Here is a 22268-nt window from a genome sequence, read left to right as displayed (position 1 = left end):
CACTATGATAGCTCACATAGTGTATGTCAGTTAGAAGAACCTCCCTAATAGAAAAGACTATAGAAAAGAATAACGGAATAACTTTTAGAAACTAAGTGTAAAGGCTCACAGTTTTATTCAGATAGTGCTTTATATAAGACATTGGCTATAAGATTTCAGATTTCAGTTGACTGATATAAGAGTGAGTCCTTTCTACACTTAGATGGTATAATTTCAAGATAGAATACAAGTACAACTTTTAGAACTATGTGTTGTGACTCACTAGATTTATACAGCATACTTTATTATTTATGATCATGATTCTCGATTTTCAATTATTCAAGCTAGTGTGAGTCATCTACACTTAGCATGCATTCTTTTGCAAATCTACACTAATATTGAGATATTGTTTACCTATGTATTACCCCAATATACTCAGTACGTTCCTGAAGTATTGATCCACATATATGTCTATGTGCTACATTGTCTCATAATGTAGGTTCAGGTGCTCAGTTTCAGTAGCGTGAGTGATTTCGAGCATGTCCATCTACATCTCGAGAGTTTGTAATTCCTCATAGTTTGGGGACCTAGTTATTTAGTTTTACTCTTACTTATTATAGTAGTTAATTCAGTATTTTCAATCAGTTCGATTCAGTTGGGTACTTGTCTCAGTGGCTCTTTAGTTATTAGTAGTAGAGGCTTATCAGACTACTAGTTGTGATTCAGATTTCCAGTGTTGAATGTCCAGACTTTTAAGGCTAATATTTTTAGATATCACATTCAGATAATTTTAGCTTAGCTCAGATAGAATTTTGCATTTTAGCTTTGATTTAATATCTATATTCCTTTATTATGAGCTTCAGATTTAGTAGAAGGCTTATAGGGTTACCTTAAGGCTACTTGTAGACTTGAGCACTGTGTGACATCTCGAGACCCATTTTCGGGACGTTACATTAAACTAGAAGTTAAATCAAGAACTTTGAAAATTCAATTACAAGGCAGGACTTTCTTGGCATCAATAATTAGGAAGCCAAGAAATTCTCAATTGAAAAACACTAATCAGAATCATATTTTATGTAAACAATTATCTCTTTCTCTATACTCTTCCTAAGTTGTCATCATAATTGTGAACTCATTATAACTAAGTACTACATCTCCATTTATATCAAATTTTCAAATCAAAGCTTTGTAGTTATCGATGGAGGTTGACTTACCAAGTCTACTCAATATCCTCTGTAAGCTCTTAGGAGTAATGTATCCACTACCTTCCATATCTTCATACATACCAAATGCTCTGATTATCTTACTCTCTTTATTCCTCTTATCCTTTATTCCTTCCATCATCTTTGCAAAATCCTCCATCCCCAACAACCCATCCTCATTACTATCTGATAACCTCACAATTATCTCTGTCTCCTTCTTTGTCAGCTTGCCTCCTACCACCTTTACACATCTCCTTAGCTCCACTAGTGATACCTTTCTATTAGAGTATGTACCCTACTGATTTAGCTGTTTTACTCTAGTAGTTGCCTATCAGTGAAACAAGTAAGCTTACATGGTTCACTTAAGCAGAGTAAATAAAGATACGGTATTTTTATGTTGAAAACACCTGGCTCAAAGACGTGTAAAAAAACACGACCTGTACCTTGATAGGATTTAACCCCAACTCTACTGAAACTCTTGATCCTAAACAATCAACAAATTACAAGACACTTGTAAACGAGGAATAAAACTCTAACTCCTATTTCTACAATGACACAAATTTCTCAAGATAAGTGTTCCCAAGTCTTTGAGTTCCCCAACTTGAAGACACTAATCCTAACTCAGTTTATACTTCACTGAGACTAAAATTAAAGTTTATTACAACTCTAGAACTAACCTATTACACAAAGTCTATGACTCTTTAACTCTAAGTAAAGGAACAAGTTCTACTTATGACTTCTTCAAGCTGTTGAACTAATTTGTTGATTGATGCTTTTCTTATAAGTGCATGAGTGAAACTCTTTGAAAGTCATTTATTCTATTTAAGCTAATTCTGATAAATTCCTTTAGATAGTGTAATCTTCTTTCTTCAATAGGACTCTATCAGTTAGTTACACTCCTTGTTGTATTTTGTCTCCTTGTCTAGGTAGGATTCCTTTATCAGCTCAACTTCAAGTGTTGTTTTTATCTTCTTCTCAACTTCTTTTTTACACGTGATAAATGTTAAAATCATATCTAAATTTGCTTGCTTATCCACTTCTGACTTCAACCATTATTTTATCATCAGCCTTGCCCATTACTTCTATTTGCTTCACACGTGTGGACCAGCATGAATAACATGTTCTATTCATACGTCAATCATCAAAACTTCATTTCTCTAACAAATTCCCACTTTTTGATGATGAAAAATCAGTACATGTTTCACTGCACCACAACATCATAGTATTCCTCTTAAATTTCTAACATACTCAATAAAGGAATTAAACACAAGGATACTAGAATAAAACAGGTTAGTCATTTGAGTTATAAACATTGCATAATTTATTTTTCCCCTTTTGACATCATCAAAAAGCAGGGCCCAAATAAGTGAAAATAGTGCTTAATAATCCATGGCCATTGGGGCTATCACTAAAACAATCCAAATTTAGAGTAAAGAACCATCCTGCATTAAGTTGAACAAGAGCAAAACACAAGAAGCAATTAAGTCCAGTTCATGCAGGAGCAAGATATAATTAATAGTATCAAAAACTGATAAAGATTAAACAGTCTAGAAAAAACAAAAGCATTCCTAAGTCACTACGAAGAGTACTAAGTGGAGGAAACTGAGGGAATGAGGTTAGCCAATTTTTGCATGATTTCAGCATTTGCAGATCTTTTACTCTCGAGGTCAACTTGAAGAGAAGCAATCTGAGCAAGAAGTTCTAGTATTTCAGCATTATAAGCCACTTAAGCAGCCTCCAGTTCAGCTTGAAGAGCCTCTAGCTCAGCAATTTTAGCAGAAAGAGCATTCCCTAATTATTGCATAGGATTATCAGCACTCCTCATTGAAACAGATAGTTCCATATGATTCACAGTCCCTATAATATCTTTGGTGGTCTGAAGAGACCAAACTTGAATAGGTACCATAAAATCTTCAAAAATAGGAGTAATCCAGAATTCATAGGGCTTGACCATTTATATCCTTGAGAAGGACCCTTTGCATGTGCTGACTAATAAACCTAGGCAAGTCAATTTGCACTTCAGTGTCAAGCAACTCCATCAGAGTGAGATCAATAAAATTTGTCACAGTCCTTTGTTCTTTCCTAGGAGTGATAATCTTATGAACAACATCAAAGTAGAGTTTGTTAAGAGGAATCATCTCATGCTTAAGAACCCTACGATGATTTTGTAGGTGCGGATTATAAGAAAACTTGCGAGAAATGTCAAAAGCAGATGCAATATTGGCAAGTAGAGGTCAAATAACCTTGAAATAATGACCCTAACCCCTCATAGGAATGTTCAGAATCTTAGCAATATCAGCAGCAACAAAATTGATAGTGAACCCCTCTGATAGTAGTAGAAAATATCTCTCCAATAGCGACCCCATTAGTATAAATTTCATAAACCTCAGTTTTCCCAAACTTTCTTTGGAGATCACCTTGAAGAAATAAGTGTGAACACCCCTGGGCCTCCAATTTTGTTAATAAAACTCCCATCTCAGGGCCCCAAAACCAGTAATGACTCGGCCTCTAGCCAACTTGCACTTTTGAAAGTGCAGAACATGATCAGTAAGATAGTCAAGATTGGTAGATATTTCATCTAACTCAAAGTCTAGATCTAGCTCAGTAGGAGTATCAGGAGGTAAATCAGAGGTAGAGGAATTAGAAAGAATAGGTTTGGTCACCTATTTCTTAGACTAAGTGGAGAATTTTAGGGGAGTGGGTTTTAAAAGGATGAAGATTTTGAAGAAGGGAGGGACACTGGTGGAGCAGAGGATGTACGAAAGGTGGAAGGTTTAGGAATAATGTGTTTCACTATTTTGCCTTTGTACACAGAACAAAGCAACATATCTTGAGAAAAAGATGGAGAAAGAGGGGCATGTGTATCCACACGCTTCCTCTTGCTAGCCTGAAGTGCTTCATCTAGAGATGCCTCTTCCTATTGCTTTTATTGGTGAGTGTGAGAAGTTCTAGGAAAAGGCACAAAAGGACGAGGCTCATCAAAATTATAGTCTTCAGCAGTAATAGAAGAGCATGAATGTTTTATGTTTCGTTGAGATCATGATTTTCTAGGAATCAAATTTGCAATTAGAATATCATCGGGGTCGATAATTTGGAGAGGAACAGGAGTTGGTGAAGTGGGGCTAGGAAAGGACTAAGGACCTGGGAAAAATTGAGAAAAAGGGTTTTTGAAATTTGTCCAGGCGGTGAAATCAGATAATTTGATTGGAATGGTAGGTTGTAAGACCATGCAAAATCATGGATTAATTCAATCCCTTAGAGCATGAAAACAGGTCCCAGACTTAGAAATTTAGCGAAATGTTTACACTTAGAATTATTTTTAGCCTTTATAAGTTGGCGATCTTATTTCATGACCCTTATGACCTTAAAATATCGATCTTTGGATTGAATCATGATCAGGTATGTCAATAGGTCACTTTGAGTGAGTTTTGAATTTTTTGGACCTTGTTTGAATCAAGTTTGGATGACCAAAATAGTGGGTCGACGCGATCTCAATGTACTGCTCGCCCATCGCATCGATAAATATTTTCCTAGATTTAGAGTACAAATTCCAGTGAACCAATACAAACTCGACGCAGCACATCGGCCATCTCATCGATACCATTAATGCAGTGCATTGGTCTACGCATCACTGGGCATGGTTTCTGCTCTTTCAAGTCTGCATCCAGAGGGGTATTTGGGTCATTTTACCACGTCTTATCAGCCTCTAAAACATGATATAAAGCCTCTCTAAAGGCAAAATCCCTCATTCTTTCTCAAAGTTTCTCAAGAAAAAAAGCCTAGGGCATCAAATTTCAAGTTCAAGCTTCAAGAACACACCATCAATCTTCATGAATTTACTTACCAAGGTATGTTAGGTGTTCATCCAAGGGTTTCCTTCAACCCTTGGAGTTCAAAAACCTCTTTTAAATCACAAGTTGATTTCTTTCATGAATTTCATGAAGAATTTGATTGTATTCATGATTATGATGTTATTTGGGTTTCTAATACATGATTTAATTCAATATTCATGTAGAGTAATTAATCTATGTGTAGTGTCATATGGAATTATGTTAAAACCCCTTTGAAATTGTGAATTGGGATTGTAATCATGATGCTTACATGTTTATTACTCCCTCCATTTCAAAAAGAATGACCTACTTTGACTTGGCACAAAGTTTAAGAAAATAAAGAAAACTTTTGAATCTTGTGGCCTTAAATTAAAGTTGTGTCAAATGTACAAAAATTTCCTTTAATCTTGTGGTTCTAAATATGCCGTGTGGAAATTATAAATTAAAGTATTGCCAAAAAACAAAAGGGGTTATTCTTTTTTAAATGGACTAAAAAGGAAAGTAGGTCATTCTTTTTTAAACGGAGGGAGTATTATTATGTGCATGAATTATACTTTCCAAGTGTTTGATAAAGTGTTCATGTGAGTTGAAGGATGAAATCATCACATAGTAGTATGTATGCAAGTTCATGCAAGTGTTTGATAAAATGCCTCAATGAATGCATTGTGACAAAGTGACCAGCTATCATGCTTTCAAGATTTGTGTTATGTTTTACTTACAATGCAATAGGGTATTCCATACCTGAAATCTAGTTGTTTACTTAGACCCTGAGTATCTACAGAATAGGCTCAGTGATGTCGCGTATAGTAGTACTCAGTCAGTTAGAGAAACTCAGTGTATTCAATCAGTTAACAGAACTCAGTGAAATCAGTTCAGTTCTGTCATTTAACACGATAAGTAATAGTTCAATCAAGCCTAGCACAGTCTAGAAATTAGTTTATTGTCTATTCATTTGGGAGTATGAATTAGCACCAAGTGAACCCAGGGATGGGGGCATTCCTGCCAGCAGAGGGTTTGACCCTTAGTAGCAATCCCTGCATTACTGCCAAACTATGGTTGATACATCTCATATGAGTTTTTCTTCCAACGAGGGTTGATGAAATATTTTCCTACCGGAGAGGGTTAACTCATACCCATTATTAGTATCCCTTAGCAAGGTACTAACACCCTTCCAACTGGGGTCACAAGTTAGACCCTAACTCAGTTCGTAATCGGGGTATGTCGATTAGATAAACACTCCTATAGTTACAGTTTTATTCTTAGACTCAGCATAAAACTCTATTCAGTTCTTAGAATTAGGACTATTATACACAGTATAGAACTCAGTTCAGTTCTACAGAATTAGGACTGTCAGAAATAGTCACCCAATTAATAGTAATATATTTATCAATGAACTTAGATATCAGTCATTCAGTTATCAGACTCAGTATCCAGTGTTAATATGATCTCAGTTATAGTATACGTAGTTATGTCCATAGTATTACATAATCAGTATTAACAACAGTTTCAGATATACATGTACTCTCATTCAGTTATATTCATGTTACTCAGCCAGTTATTGTTTATGCATATGAACTCATGAATATCATCCTACCCCACTTAGCATACCAGTACATTCTAAGTACTGACGTATACTTTTTATTTTGTGCTATGATGTCTTACATCATAGGTTCAAACACACGGGCTCCTGAACGTACTTAGCAGTCCAGACTATCATCAGCAGATTTAGTGGTGAGTCCTCATAGTTCGAGGACAGGTTATCATTTCAATATTTTTAGTTATTCAGTTTATTTAGTCGTCAAAGTTAGTTGGGGGCATGTCCCATCAACTCTATATTCAGACAGTTAGAGGCTTTCAGACTATATTATTTCAAAAAGATATTCAAATTTCTGTATCAGTATTCAATATTGGATTTCAGTTATGAACCTTATGGAAAATTCAGCCTAATTTTTACATTATTATAGAATTATTATTCAGTGATTGCAGCAGGTACTAGTCATGGGTTAACTTGTATTCCTTTGGGATTATGAGCACCGTGTGGCATCCGGGGTACATACTCTGGGTGTTACAAACTTGGTATCTGAGCCAGGTTCAACAAATTCCTAGGGAGTCTAAAAGCCGTGTCTAGTAGAGTCTTGTGCATGGGTGTGTAGCACACCCCACTTATGGACAAGAGGCTATGAGGCGTATTTAGGAAAAGTTTCCCTTCTTTTAGTATTCATGTAGTGCGAGTGAGCATGAGCTCAAGTTAAACTCTCTGTCTAATTAAAGTTTCCCTTTCGTTTATAGAATATGCCTCCAATAAGGACTAATGAAAGAAATATTGGAAATCAGCCAGCACCTCAGCCCAATCAGGCAGATCCCTTAGATGAGCATGTCTCCCATGCAAAATTTAGAGCAGCTTTCACCACTCTAGCTCATTCTGTGGCAGCCTAAAATGAATGCCTAGCTGCTATTCCGGCTAACCCGGTGGCCAATACTGCTGCAGCTAAAATTTGTGACTTTACCTGAATGAACCCTCTATTATTTACCTGTTCTAAGTCATATGAGGACCTACAGGAATTCCTTGATCAGGTGCAAAAATTCACAGATATCATGGGGGTGACTACTGGTGAGAGTGTTGAGATAGCCGCATATTAGTTACTGGATATGGCTCACTCATGGTTCAAGCAGTGAAAGGCAGAGAGGGTTGCAGATGCAGGGTCCATAGAATGGGAGGAGTTTGCCACTGTTTTTCTAGATAGGTTCTTACAATTGGAGTTGAGAAAAGCGGAGGTTTTGGAGTTTATTAATCTAAAATAAGGAAACATAATAGTAAAAGAGTATTCTCTCAAGTTTACTCAGTTATCCAGATACGTTCCTCATGTGGTAGCAGATAGCAGAGCTAATATGAGTAAGTTTATGTCTGGTATATCTAACAATGTGGTCAAGGAGTGTAGGACCACAATGTTGATTAAGGAGATGGACATATACAGACTCATAGTTCATGCTCAGCAGATAGAAGAGGCTACGAATAAGAAGAAGGAGAGGGAGAATAAGAGATCTAGAATAGGTAGCTTCAACTTCACTCAGCCTAAGTCAAAGGGTGGTAATCATTCTTAGTTATGCCCAAAATTTTTAGTTCCAGATTCGTCCTCAGTTAGTGCCTAGTGCAAAAATTTAGAGATAGGGCGCCAGGCCCTAAACCCCAAGGTAGTGTTAGCAGTGCTCAAACAAATCCCCTTTGCTAGAAGTGTGGTAGAAACCATCAGGGTGTCTGAAGAGCTGGAAGTGATGTACATTTTGGATGTGGAAAGCCAGGCCACAGGGTCAGAAAGTGTCCTTAGTTGGGTTCGCAGAGACAGCATAATTGCCCCTCAACTCAATTCGATAGCCTAAATCAGCAGGGTGTCGCTTCTAGTGCCACCAGTTTAAAACGCCCAAACAAATTCTATGCACTTCAGTCTTAACAGGATTAGAAAATTTCTCTTGATACGGTCACTGGTACGTTACAAGTTTATTATTTACATGCTTATGCTTTTCTAGATCCAGTATCTTCCTTGTCCTTTGTAACTTTTTATATAACTATTGACTTTGAAGTCAGTCCTAAAATCCTAACAGAGCCCTTCTCAGTCTCTACCCCAGTGGGTAAATCTATCATAGCCTGGCGGGTATACAGGCACTGTTCGATTATGGTATCTCAAAATGTTACTTCTGCAAACTTAGTAGAATTAAAGATGACAAATTTTGTTGTCATTCTTGGGATAAATTGTCTTCATTCATGCTATCCTTCAGTTGACTGCAAAAATAGAATTGTCTATTTTCAGTTTCTGAATGAACCTATCCTAGAATAGAGGGGTAGTACTTCAGCACTTAGGGGTCAGCTTATTTTTAACCTTAGGGTGAGAAAAATGATATCTAAGGGCATGTCTATCATCTCGTTCAAGTTCAAGACTCTAGTTTAGAGACCCCTAATCTTGAATCAATGTCAGTAGCATATGAATTTCCAGATGTGTTTCTCAAAGATCTTCTCGGGGTTCCTCCTAAAAGGGAAATTAACTTCGAAATTGACCTTCTTCTAGATACTCAGCCTATCTCTATTTTGCCATAAAAAATGGCTCCAACAGAACTTAAAGAATTAAAAGAACAATTGAAGGATCTCCTTGATAAGGGATTCATCAGACCCAGCATATCCCCTTAGGGTGTACCAGTTCTATTCATGCATAAGAAAGATAGTTCTCTTAGAATGTGTATAGACTACCGTTAGCTAAATAGAGTCACGTCAAGAACAAGTACCTACTTCCCAAAATTAATGACTTGTTTGACTAACTTCAGGGTGCTAGTTACATTTTAAAGATAGACCTCAGATCAGGCTATCATCAGTTCAGAGTCAGAGAATGTGACATTTTGAAAATAGCTTTTAGAACTCGGCATGGTCACTTCGAATTCTTAGTCATGTCATTTGGTCTTACCAATGCCCCAACAACTTTCATGGACTTGATGAATTGTGTGTTCATACAATTCTTGGATATGTTCGTCATAGTCTTCATTGATGACATTCTTGTCTACTCCCGCAATGAACATGATCATGCAGACCATCTCAGAATAGTATTACAAACTCTTAGAGCCCACCAATTGTTTGCCAAATTCAGTAAGTGGGAATTTTGGCTAAGTTCAGTATCTTTTTTTGTCCATATAGTTTTCTATGATAGCATTAGGGTTGATCCACAAAAGACCGAAGCAGTGAGAAACTAGCCTAGATCTATCTCTTCATCGGATATCAAGAGTTTCTTGGGCTTGGCCGGCTATTATCATGGTTCATTGAGGGTTTTTCATCTATTGCATCCCCCATGTCCAGATTAACTCAGAAGAAAGTCAAATTCCAGTGGTCAGATTCTTGTGAGAGGAGTTTTCAAGAGTTGAAGACTCGACTAACCATAGCTCCAGTCTTGACTTAACTAGATGGGTTTGTGCTATATTGTAATACTTCCAGAGTTGGTTTGGGGTGTGTTTTGATACAAAGAGGTAAGGTCATAGCTTATGCCTTTATACAGCTTATGCCTCATAAAAGGAATTACCCCACTCATGATCTTGAGTTAGCAGTTGTAGTATTTTTCTTAAAGTTTTGGAGGCACTATTTATATGGGGTGCATGTTGATGTGTTCACAAACTATAAAAGCCTACAGTATGTGTTTTCTTAGAAAGACCTGAACCTGCATTAAAGGAGGTGGTTAGAGTTGTTGAAATACTATGACATGAGCATTCTGTATCATTCAAGAAAGGACAATATAGTGGTTAATGCTCTCAGTAGAATGTATATGAGTAGTGTTGCTCATGTGGAGGATGGTAAGAAGAAGTTAGTTCAGGAAGTTCATCAGCTTTCCCGACTAGGTGTTTGCTTAGTCGATTTAGCAAAGGGTAGTGTGTGGGTATAGAATAGTTTGGAATCATCTCTGGTTGCTAAAGTGAAAGAAAATCAGGATAGGGATCCCAGTTTAATTAAACTGAAAGAGTCAATCAAAGATCAGAAAGTAGAGGTTTTCTCCAAAGGGGGAGATGGTGTATTACGCTGCTAGGGCAGACTATGTGTGCCATGGATGGTATAAGACAGTGAATTCTTACAGAAGTGCATGGTGTGCGATACTCGATTCATCCAGGGGCCACCAATATGTACCGCGACTTGTGGAAAGTCTATTGGTGGAGTGGTATAAAGAGATACAATGCAGAGTTTATAGATAAATGCTCCACATGTCAGCAGGTTAAGATCGAGCATCAGAAGCCTAGTGGGTCTATGTAGGAGTTTAGTATTCCCACTTAGAAGTGGGAAGAGGTGAACATGGATTTTATGACGGGTGTGCCCCGTACTCGTTGCCAGCATGATCCGATTTGGGTCATTGTGGATAGTATGACCAAATTAGCTCATTTCTTACCAGTTCATATGTCTTATTTAGCTGAGGATTATGCCAAGCTCTATGTAAAAGAGTTGGTTAGATTGCACAGAGTTTCGTTGTCCATCATTTCAGATAGAGGTACGCAGTTTACCTCTCATTTTTGGAAAACCTTCCAAAAGGATCTTGGTACCCAAGTTTACCTTAGTACAGCCTTTTACCCTCAGACAGATGGTCAAGCAAAAAGGTACATTCATACTTTAGAAGATATTCTAAGAGTGTGTGCCATTAACTTTAAGGGTAGTTGGGATGACCACTTGCACTTGATTGAGTTTGCATATCATAATAGTTATCATTCCAGCATTCGGATAGCTTTATTTGTGTAAGATCCCACAAAATCCTAAGCTTAACTCAGTCCCTAAAAGCTTGTTAAGGGTTCCCAAACTTAGAAAAATTCTAGCTAAGTATTCAGACTTAGTATTATTTTGATCTTCGTAAGTTGGAAACTCTATTTCATGACTCTTATAACCTTACAGAATCGATCTTTAGATTTATACATGATCAGGAATGTCAGTAGGTATTCTCAGACGAGTTTTGGAATTTTTGAACCTCGTTTGACACATGTTCAGGAACCCAAAATAGTGTATCAATGCAATCTCGATGCGGTGCATCATCCATCACATCGATTAATATTTTTGTTGGCTCCTAGTGGAAAATTTCAGTGGATTGACGCAGACTCAACGCGGCATGTTGTCTATCGTATTGATGCCAATGACGTGGCGCGTTAGTCTGCGCATAGATAGTTCGGTTTTCAGCCATTAAAAGTCACATCCTTAGGGGTATTTGGGTGTTTTCTTATGTCCTTCAGCACCCAAAAATATAAACTTTAGCCTTTTTTTGTAACATACACTCATTATTTCACAAATTGCTCAAGAATAAAAACCCTAGGTGATTGAATTTCAAATTCAAGTTCAAGATTACACCGTTAATCTTCAAGAATTTAGCAACTAAGGTATTTGAAGTATTCATTCAAGGGTTCCTTCCACCCTTGGAGTCCAAGAAACTCTTTTAAACCTCAAGCTGTTTGATTTCATGATTTTTCATGATTGGAATTTATGTGTATTCATGATATTATTTGAATTAGGTTCCTATTTCATGATTTATTACACGTTTTATGTGGAATTGATTATTATGTGTGTAGATTCGTGTGAATCCATGATTAAACCATTGAAATTGTGAAATTGGAATTGAATCATGATGCTCACATGTTTATTAGTATTATGTGCATATACTATGCCCTGCAAGTGTTTGATAAAATGCCTCTATAGATACATTATGAATAAGTGTGCATTTTATGCTATGCAAGATCATGTGATGCTTTACTTTTTATGCTATCGAGTTCTGAGGGTATTTAATACCCGACAATTTAGCTGTTTACCTAGCGCCAGTGTCATTTACAGAATAATCCTAATAATGCTTTGATCAGTAGAATTCAGTCACGTTACGATCAGTAGTACTCTCAGTCAGTTACAGGACTTAGGAAAACTCAGTAGACTCAGTATCATGTCCAGTCTTGTTCAGTATTCAGTTTAGACCTCAATAAACTCCGTCAGCTAACAGAATTTAGTAGTATTCCGTCAGCCAATGGAACTCAGTAAACTCAGTAACAGTTCAATCAAGCCTAGTATGAACTAGGAAAATTATTTCAGTGTCTATACAGTTGAGAGTAGGATTTAGCACCAAGCTAGCCCAGGGATGGGGGAATTCCTTCCAGTATAGGGTTTGACTTTTAGTAGCACTCCCTACGTTACAGAACTATGTAGCCCGCGTAGGCTGAGATATCTTCTATAAGGGTTGATATATCTTATTCGAGTTTACCTGCCAGCGAGGGTTGATGAAAGAGCTTCCTGTCAGGGAGGATTAACTCACAACTTGTCTTTACCCGTGGCATGGTATTGACACCTTTTCAACTGGGGTTACAGGTTGAATCCCAATCTATTTAGAAAGGGGCATGTCGGTTAGATAATTATCTCCTACAGTCTCAGTTTTAGATTCAGACTCAGTACAGAACTCAATTCAATTCTACAGATTTAGGACTGTCAGACACAGTCACTTAGTTTAGTACAGAACTCAGTATAGTTCTACAGGATCAAGACTGTCAGATATAGTCACTCAATTATCAGTTACACAGTATCATTAAACTCAGATATCAATGCATCAGTAATTCAGAACCCTGTATCCAGTGTTATCACGATCTCAGTTTTAGTATATGTATTCATACATGTACTCCCATTCAGTTATATTCATGTCGTTCAGTCCATATTATTCATGCATATAAACCCATGCATTTCAGCCTACCTCACTTAGCATACCAATACATTTAAAGTACTGATGCATACTTTTCTCTTGCGCTATGATGTCTTATTTCATAGGTTTATATGCATGGGCTCCCGATCATCCTTAGCAGTTTAGATCTTCAGCAGTCAGAGTTTAGTGGTGAGTCCTCATATTTCGAGGACATGATTATTATTTCAGCATTTCTATACCTAGATTTAGTTAGGGACTTGTCCCATCAACTCCATATTTCAAATAGTTTAGAGGCTTTTCAGAATAGAGTACTTTCAGACAGATGTTTTAGTTTTGGTATTGTTATACCGTATTCAATTTTATTCCAATATTGAACCTTATGGCATATTTTTTACCTAATTTTTGTATATTACAATATTATTATTCAGTTAATGTAGAAGGTACCATTCATGGGTTAACTTGTGGTCCTTCATGAGTATGAGCACCGTGTATCATTCGGGGTACAAAGTCGGGGCGTTACAAACTTGGTATCAAAGCCTAAGGTTCAACAGAGTCCTAGAAAGTTTGAAAGCCGCATCTAGTAGAGTCTTGTGCATGGGTGTGCAGCACACCACTATTATGGATAGGAGGCCACAAGATGTTTTAGGAAAAGTTTCTCTTCTTTTAATACTCATATCGTGTGAGTGAGCATGAGCTCTAGTTAAACTCTTTATCTAATCCAAGTTTCTCTTATGTTTACAAAATATGCCTCCAAAGATGACTAAGGGAAGAGGATTAGGAGACCATCCAGAACCTCAGCTCGTCCAGACAGATCCTCTGGATGATCATGTCTCCCATGTTGAGTTCAAAGCAACTTTCACCACCCTAGCACATTCTATGGCAGCTTAGAATGAACATCTAGTTGTTGTTCCGGCCAACCCAGTGGCCAATACTATTGCTATCAGGATTTGGGATTTCACCTGAATGAACCCTCCATCTTTTACTGGGTCTAAATCAGATGAGGACCCTTAGGAATTTCTTGATCAGGTGCAAAAAGTTACAGATATTATGGGAGTGACTGCTGTTGAGAGTGCTAAGTTGGCCGCATATCAGTTATAGGATGTGGCACACTCATGGTTTAAATAGTGAAAAGCAGAAAGGGCAGCAGATGCAGGGCCCATAGAGTGGGAGGAGTTTGCTGTTGCTTTTCTAGATAGGTTCTTCCCGCTAGAGTTGAAGAAAGTGAAGGTTTTGGAGTTTATAAATCTAAAGCATGGAAACATGATGGTGTAAGAGTAGTCTCTTAAGTTTACCCAATTATATATATACGCTCCTCATGTGGTAGCAGATAGTAGATCTAAGATGAGTATGTGCTTGGCGTGTCTAATAGTGTGGTCAAGGAGTGTAGGACCACAATGTTGATTAAGGAGATGGATATATCTAGGCTCATGGTCCATGATCAGTAATAGAGGAAGATAAGAAGAGAGCGAGAATAGGTAGTTTCAACTTTGCTCAGCCTAAGTCAGAGGGTGGGAATTATTCTCAGTTCTGCTCGAAATCCTCAGATCCAACTATGTCCTCAGCCATTGCTCCTATGCCAAAATTCAGATATGGTAATAGAGATAGGACATCAGGACCTAAACCCCAGGGTAGTATTAGCAGCGCCTAAACCAATCCCTTTTGTCAGAAGTGTGGTAGAAACCACCAGGGTATCTGCAGAGCTAGCAGTTATGTGTATTTTAGATATGGCAAGCCAGGCCATAGGATCAGACAGTGTCCTCAGGTGGGTTCTCAAAGTCAGCATAACCGTCCCTCAGCTTAGTCCAGTCACACGAATCAGCAGGGTGCCGCATCCAGTGCCACCAGTAGGCAGCGCACAAATAGACTCTACACACTTCAGTCCCAACAGGATCAGGAGAGTTCTCCTGATGTGGTTACTAGTATATTACAAGTTTATCATTTACATGTTTATGCTTTGATAGACCCATGAGATTCTTTGTCCTTTGTATTCCTTATCTAGCTATTGACTTCAGAGTTAGTCCCGAAATCCTAGTAGAGCCTTTCTCAGTCTCTACCCCAGTGGGAAAATCTATCATAGCCCAACGGGTATACAGTAACTGTCCAGTTATGGTATCTCAGAAAGTCACTTTAGTAGACTTAGTTGAATTAGAGATGTCGTATTTTGATGTCATTCCTGACATGTATTGGCTTCACTCCTGCTATGCCTCAGTCTACTACAAAAATAGAATTGTTCAGTTTTAATTTTTGAATGAACCCGTCCTTGAGTGGAGGGGTAGTACTTCAGCACTTAGGGATCAACTTATTTCTTACCTAAAGGCAAGAAAAATGATATCTAAGGGATATGTATACCATATCCTTCGAGTCCAAAACTCTAGTTCAGAACCCCCTAACCTTGAATCAATGTCAGCAGCATGTGAATTTCCAGATGTGTTTCCTGAAGATCTCCCCGAAGTTCCTCCCAAAAGGGAAATCAACTTTGAAATAGACCTTCTTCCAGATACTCAGCCCATATCTATCCCGCCATATAGAATGGCACCTACAGAACTCAGAGAATTACAAAAAACAGTTAAAGTATCTCCTAGATAAGGGATTCATCATACCCAGTGTATCTTCGTGGGGTGCCCCAGTTTTATTTATGTGTAAGAAATATGGTTCTCTCATAATATATATTGATAACCGCCAACTAAATAAAGTCATGGTCAAGAACAAGTATCCACTTCCCAGAATTGATAACTTGTTTGACCAACATCAGGGTGACAGTTACTTCTCCAAGATAGACCTCAGATTGGGATATCATCAGCTCAGAGTCAGAGAATGTGACATCCCAAAAACAACCTTCAGAACTCTGTATGGTTATTTCAAATTCTTAGTCATGTCCTTTGGTCTTACCAATGCCCCTGCAGCCTTCATGGACTTGATGAATCGTGTGTTGAAGCAATATTTGGACATATTTGTTATAGTCTTCATAGATGACATTTTTGTCTACTCCCACAGTAAGCATGATTATGCAGACCATCTCAGAAAAGTATAGCAGACTCTCAAAAACCATTAGCTATTCACCAAATTTAGTAAGTGCAAATTTAGTCTAAGGTCAGTAGCCTTTCTTGGCCAAATCATTTTTAGTGATGGCATTAGAGTTGATCCCTAAATGATCAAAGTAGTGAGAAACTGGCCTAGACCCATCTCTCCATCAGATATCAGGAGTTTCTTTGGCTTGGATAGCTATTACCGATGATTTGTTAAGGGATTTTCATCTATTGCATCCCGTATATCCAGATTGACTCAGAAGAAGGTCAAATTCCAGTGGTGAGATTCTTGTGAAAAGAGTTTTCAGGAGTTGAAGACTAGACTCACTACAGCTCCAATTTTAAACCTACCAGATAGTTCAGATAGGTTAATGGTATATTGTGATGCCTCCAGAGTCGGTTTAGGGTGTTTTTTGATGCAAAAAGGTAAGGTCATAGCCTACGCCTCTAGATAGCTTAAGCCCTATAAAAAAAACTATCCTACTCATGATCTTGAGTTAGCAGCAGTAGTATTTACCTTAAAGATTTGAAGGTACTATTTGTATGGGGTGCACGTTGATGTGTTCACTGAACATAAGAGACTTCAGTATGTGTTGTATCAGAAAGAACTAAACCTCTGTCAGAGAAGGTGGTTTGTAATGACCTAATTTTTTGAACCAGAATGCTACATAGTGCTCATGACCCCAAAGGACCACAAGCTAACCCATGACTGATATTTGTACCTGTAAACTGCATAATGTCTCATAAAATATAGATACATAATACTGTAATGTCGTAAGGTTTAAGCTGAACAAAACATACGAAGTTATAACATCTGAAATGGGGTATAAACTACCCAAAAAAACTAAAATAAACTGAAGTCTGAACATACTAGTCTAAAAAGCCTCTAAATTGTCTGAATAGGGAGTTGAAGGAACATGTCTCCAACTAACTCCAACTACTAAAATAAACTGAAAACTGAAATCATTATGTCCTCGAAAGATGAGGACTTACTTCTAAATCTTACTGCTGAGACTGGAATCTACTGCTTATCTGGAGCTTGTGCCTCTGAACCTATGGCATAAAATAAAACACCATAGCGCAAATGTGTCACTACATCTGAATGTACTGAGTACACGAGTGAGGTAGGCTAAATGCAAAGGGTTATATGCATGAACAATGCTGACTAATATAAACGTAAGAATACATGCATGCATAGATAACTGTAACTGAACTCGTGGAGATACTGACTACTAAGTATGAATACTAAAAACATGAGTATACTGATACTAAGATACTGAATAGATAAAAGACAATTTCTAATAGTTTGAATTATGAAGAATTGGTCTGGTTGACTGTGTCTGACAGTCCTAAAGCTGAATACTGATATCATAAATTCTGATAACTGATATGATTGATACATGAGTTCAAAAAACTAATATAACTGATATAACTGTGATGATCGGCCTAACTGATGTAACTGATACTGAATGACTGTATCTGACAGTCTAAGTTTTGATGGAACTATCTGAGTTCTATTTTATATGGAGTAACTAAATTTGAGATCAGTCCTATCTAGCAGGTGATCTTTAAATCTGATGATTCTGATACTGTTTAACTATAGTTGAGATCAGTCCTGTTTAATGGGTGGTCTTGAAGTCTATTTATAATAATAAGGATTGATTGTCTCTAACAGTACTGAATCAGTACTACTGAACTGAGTTGACTGTATCTGACAGTCCTGAATCTATAACTGAAATTATGGGATGTGTTCATCTAACTGACATACCCCAAACTAAGTTGACTGGGGTCCAATCTTTGCCCTGACTGGAAGTGTGTCACTACCGCGCCAGCAGTAAAGACATCTGTTGTGGAGTCAGTCCTAATCTAGCGGGTGACTCCTAGGATCAGTCCTATATATATAAATGTGCTAACGGGCGACCCCTGAGTATGTCATTCCTATTTAATGGGTGACATCTCGTACCTATGCTGGCAACGTAGTTCTGTAACTTAGGGATTTCTTCTAGGGATCTTAGTCCTACTCTAGCAGGTGAGCCCCCATCCCTAGGTTCGCTAGGTGCTAAATCCTACTCCCATCTAAAAGACACTGAACTGAATAACTGGGCTGAACTAAATAACTTAACTGATTTACTGAACTGATACTGATTAACTAAACTGAAAATAGTGGTATTGTTTAGCAGAGCTAAAACTGAGTTTACTGGATTCTGATGACAGATGGAATATAATGAGTTCTGAGGACTAATTAAGAGTACTAAAGTTACTGAGATTGACTGTGAATACTAAAGTTACAGACTGAGTACTGAGATCACTGAGATTACTGAACTACTGAGATTACTGAGTTTTCCTGAGTCACATGACTGACTAATTTCTATAGACACGGCTTGACTGAGAGTATCGTGAAAACATGACATGGATCTAGGCACACAGCTATATTTTTCAGGTACAAGTACCCCCAGGACTCGATCGAAGGAAACTGACACACATGACTGACTTGATCATAAGAGTAGAGTCCATAATCCACAATATCATAAATAAGGGATTTCATACTAAGCATGGTTCTCAACAATCTATTTCATGGAAGGAAATTTCATACAACATGTATATACTTGCATAGCTTTCAATATCATGCTCATTACACATTACAACCACAATCCATAATATCATATCTTGGGGAATTTCATAAAGTACATGGGTATTCTACATCTTGTACATGAGTAAGTTTTGCAAGTAAGCATAGCATAATTCCATAAGACGAGTTCATGAGTAATCCAACAGTGTTCACAAGACACATTATCAATATGGATGACATTGAATCATAGAGGCCTATCATGAATCCTTCACTTAGTCACAATTTAGCTATAATGCATGATTTCTAGTCTCTTAGGTATTTTATCAAACACCTTACATGCACAACTTAGGAATAGGTGTAAATCATACAATTACTTATCATAAATAATCAAACTTACATGTTTTCAACTCATATGATATCATAGATTCATAATAACACATAAAGATTCTATCTTGGCATCATTCAATACATAAACATAATCAACAATCCATTCATAACATTAAAACCATAATATATAGTTTTAGAAAAGGGTTCTTGAACTTCATGGACGAAAGGAGTTCATGAATGAACACACGTATACTTTAGAAAGGAAAACTTGATGATTTGCTGGAGAGTTCTTGGATTGGGAAACTTAATTCTTGATTATCTTGAAAAAAGGCTTGAATCTTCCTTTTGAGAGATGAGTTTGATGGAATCCCTAATCTTGTGGTTGAGAGTGTAAGAGAGGGTTTTTAAGATGCTTAACTGAAGAAAATGGGAAAAATTACGCCTCTTTAAGGTTATAAGTCATGGAAGATGAAGAAAAAGACCAAAATACCCTTACGAAATAATTTTTCAGTTGCTGAAAAATCATAGCTGACGACCTTCGTGATAGGGGTCACAATTGTGATAAGCTATCACGAATGTCGTCACTTAGGAGCTGGTTTCTGCCTAAGGCTGACGACCTTCGTGATAGGGCATCACAAATGTGATAAGCTATCACGAATGTCGTCTCTTAGGAGCTGGTTTCTACCTAAGTCTGACGACCTTCATGATAGGGCATCAAAAATGTGATAAGCTATCACGAATGTCGTCACACTGTTTCCAGCCTGACATGCTGGAGTAAAATAGGCATAACTCTTTGCTCCGATATCGAATTTAGGAGAAATTGGTATCGTTGAAAATCTAATTCAAAGATATTTCATTTTATATATAGTAAACCACCCAGTTCATCATATACAATGAGTTATGGTCGATTAAAGTTGACCCAAGTTTTGACGCTCACTAAAACTTGAAAGATAGGAAAGCTTTCAACTTGTACTTGAGTTAGGGGACCACTTGATCTAAATTCATGCTCAAATAGATTCCAACACTACATAATTGATTAACACACTAAATTTTTATAGGATTTGAGTCTTTTGAAACATCCACGCATAGGAATGATGGATTTTTATTCTAGTCCAAAATATGAGGTATTACAATATCTCCCCCTTGGGAACATTCGTCCTCGAATGATACTGGCTGACATAAGAGAAAAGACAACTTAAAAAAATATATAGCATGAATGACTGATCATGATTTCATGGCTGACATGACTAAAAACTGAGCATATCATACTGTACATGCATATCTGATGCATGGGTAGCTGATTTATGAATGTAGGACTGAGTGTTCCGATAAATTGAGTTTCTCAAACTGAGAATGCATATCTGATACTGAACTGATAAGTTGAATCCATGCATATCTGATGCATAATTATATGAATAACATGATACGTGAATGCATGACTAAAAGTATTGATAAGCTGACCATGCATATCTGATGCGTAAATACATGACTGAATTAAATCACGAACATGTGATTGAACATGCAATGGTAAGGCACTAAGATTAAACTGAAACATAAGAACATGACTGATTCTGCTACGTGACATATGGATTGAACATCATGAACTGAACTGAACCTCTGAATACTTGACTTACAGCTGAGGTCTAACTTGAAGGTCAACTTATGTGTACCCCCTATTTTAGACTGAATTCGTTATGCAAGAAGGAATTGAAAGATAAGAGAAAGTGGGGTATCTCCCCCTCGGGACGCTATGTCCCTCTAAGAATGTTTACCTTACGGAGATACTGGGTGATGCAACAGGGCATCTACGAACTAGATTATAAATAAACTTTGGGGGGCTGAAACTAATGCATGAGATGGACTGAACTTGTAACTACTAGGAGGTTCTATCTTGAAATAGTCACATTCTCTAAGATTTTTGATAGCATGAATAGATGCAAGGATGAGAAAACAAGCTATACAAATCTGACTGCTCACTGGCACGACATGAATACTGAAAGAAGAGAAACTATTCCTAAAATATCTCATAGTCTCATACACATAAGTGTGGTGCACAACACATGTATGTACAAGACTCTACTAGATGCGGCTTTCAGACTTCCTTAGACTCTATTTAACCTCAGGCTCTGATACCAAGTTTGTAACGACCCAATTTTTTGAACTGGAATGCTACACAGTGCTCATGACCCCGAAGGACCACAAGCTAACCCATGACTAATATCTATACCTGTAAATGGCATAATGTCTTATGAAATACGGAATACATAATACTGTAAGGCCGTAAGGTTCAAACTGAACAAAACATACTAAGTTATAACATCTGAAATAGGGTATAAACTACCTAAAATAACTAAAATAAACTGAAGTCTAAATATACTAGTCTGAAAAGCCTTTAAACTGTCTGAAGAGGGAGTTGAAGGAACATGTCTCCAACTAACTCCAACTACTAAACTAAACCGAAAACTGAAATCATCATGTCCTCAAAAGATGAGGACTTACATCTAACTCTTACTGCTAAGACTGGAATATACTGCTGACCTGGAGCTTGTGCCTCTGAACCTATAGCGTAAAATAAAACACCATAGCACAAATGCATCAGTACGACTGAATGTACTGAGTATACGAGTGAGGTAGGCTAAATGCAAAGGGTTATATGCATGAACAATGCTGACTAATATGAACGTGAGAATACATACATACATACATAACTATAACTTAACTCGTGGAGATACTGACTACTGAGTCTAAATACTGACAACATAAGTGTACTAATACTAAGATACTAAATAGATGAACGACTATTTCTGATAGTTCAAACATGACATGGCTCTAGGCACACAGCTACATTTTTCAAGTAAAAGTACCCCCAGGACTCGATGAAAGAAAACTGACACACATGACTGACTTGGTCATAAGAGTAGAGTCCATAATCCACAACATCATAAATAAGGGATTTCATACTAAGCATGGTTCTCAACAATCTATTTCATGGAAGGAAATTTCATACAACATGTATATACTTGCATAGCTTTCAATATCATGCTCATTACATATTATAACCACAATCCATAATATCATAACTTGGGGAATTTTGTGAAGTACATGGGTATTCTACATCTTGTACATGAGTAGGTTTTGCAAGTAAGCATAGCATAATTCCA

General features: G+C 37.3%; 1 protein-coding gene across 1 annotated transcript in view; it reads right to left on the bottom strand.

The window, feature by feature from the left end:
* Positions 1 to 1152: 1152 nt before the first annotated feature.
* Positions 1153 to 22268, bottom strand: part of LOC107847299 (putative calcium-binding protein CML19) — a 40393-nt gene continuing 19277 nt past the window's right edge. Inside the window, exon 2 of the mRNA XM_016691481.1 lies at positions 1153 to 1459. Coding sequence (XP_016546967.1) covers positions 1153 to 1459 — 307 coding nt within the window. The remainder of the gene's footprint in view (positions 1460 to 22268) is intronic.

The sequence above is a fragment of the Capsicum annuum genome, chromosome 11 (assembly GCF_002878395.1).
Source record: "Capsicum annuum cultivar UCD-10X-F1 chromosome 11, UCD10Xv1.1, whole genome shotgun sequence".
Classification (NCBI taxonomy): Eukaryota; Viridiplantae; Streptophyta; class Magnoliopsida; order Solanales; family Solanaceae; genus Capsicum; species Capsicum annuum.
This window is presented reverse-complemented; position numbering and strand designations above follow the sequence as displayed.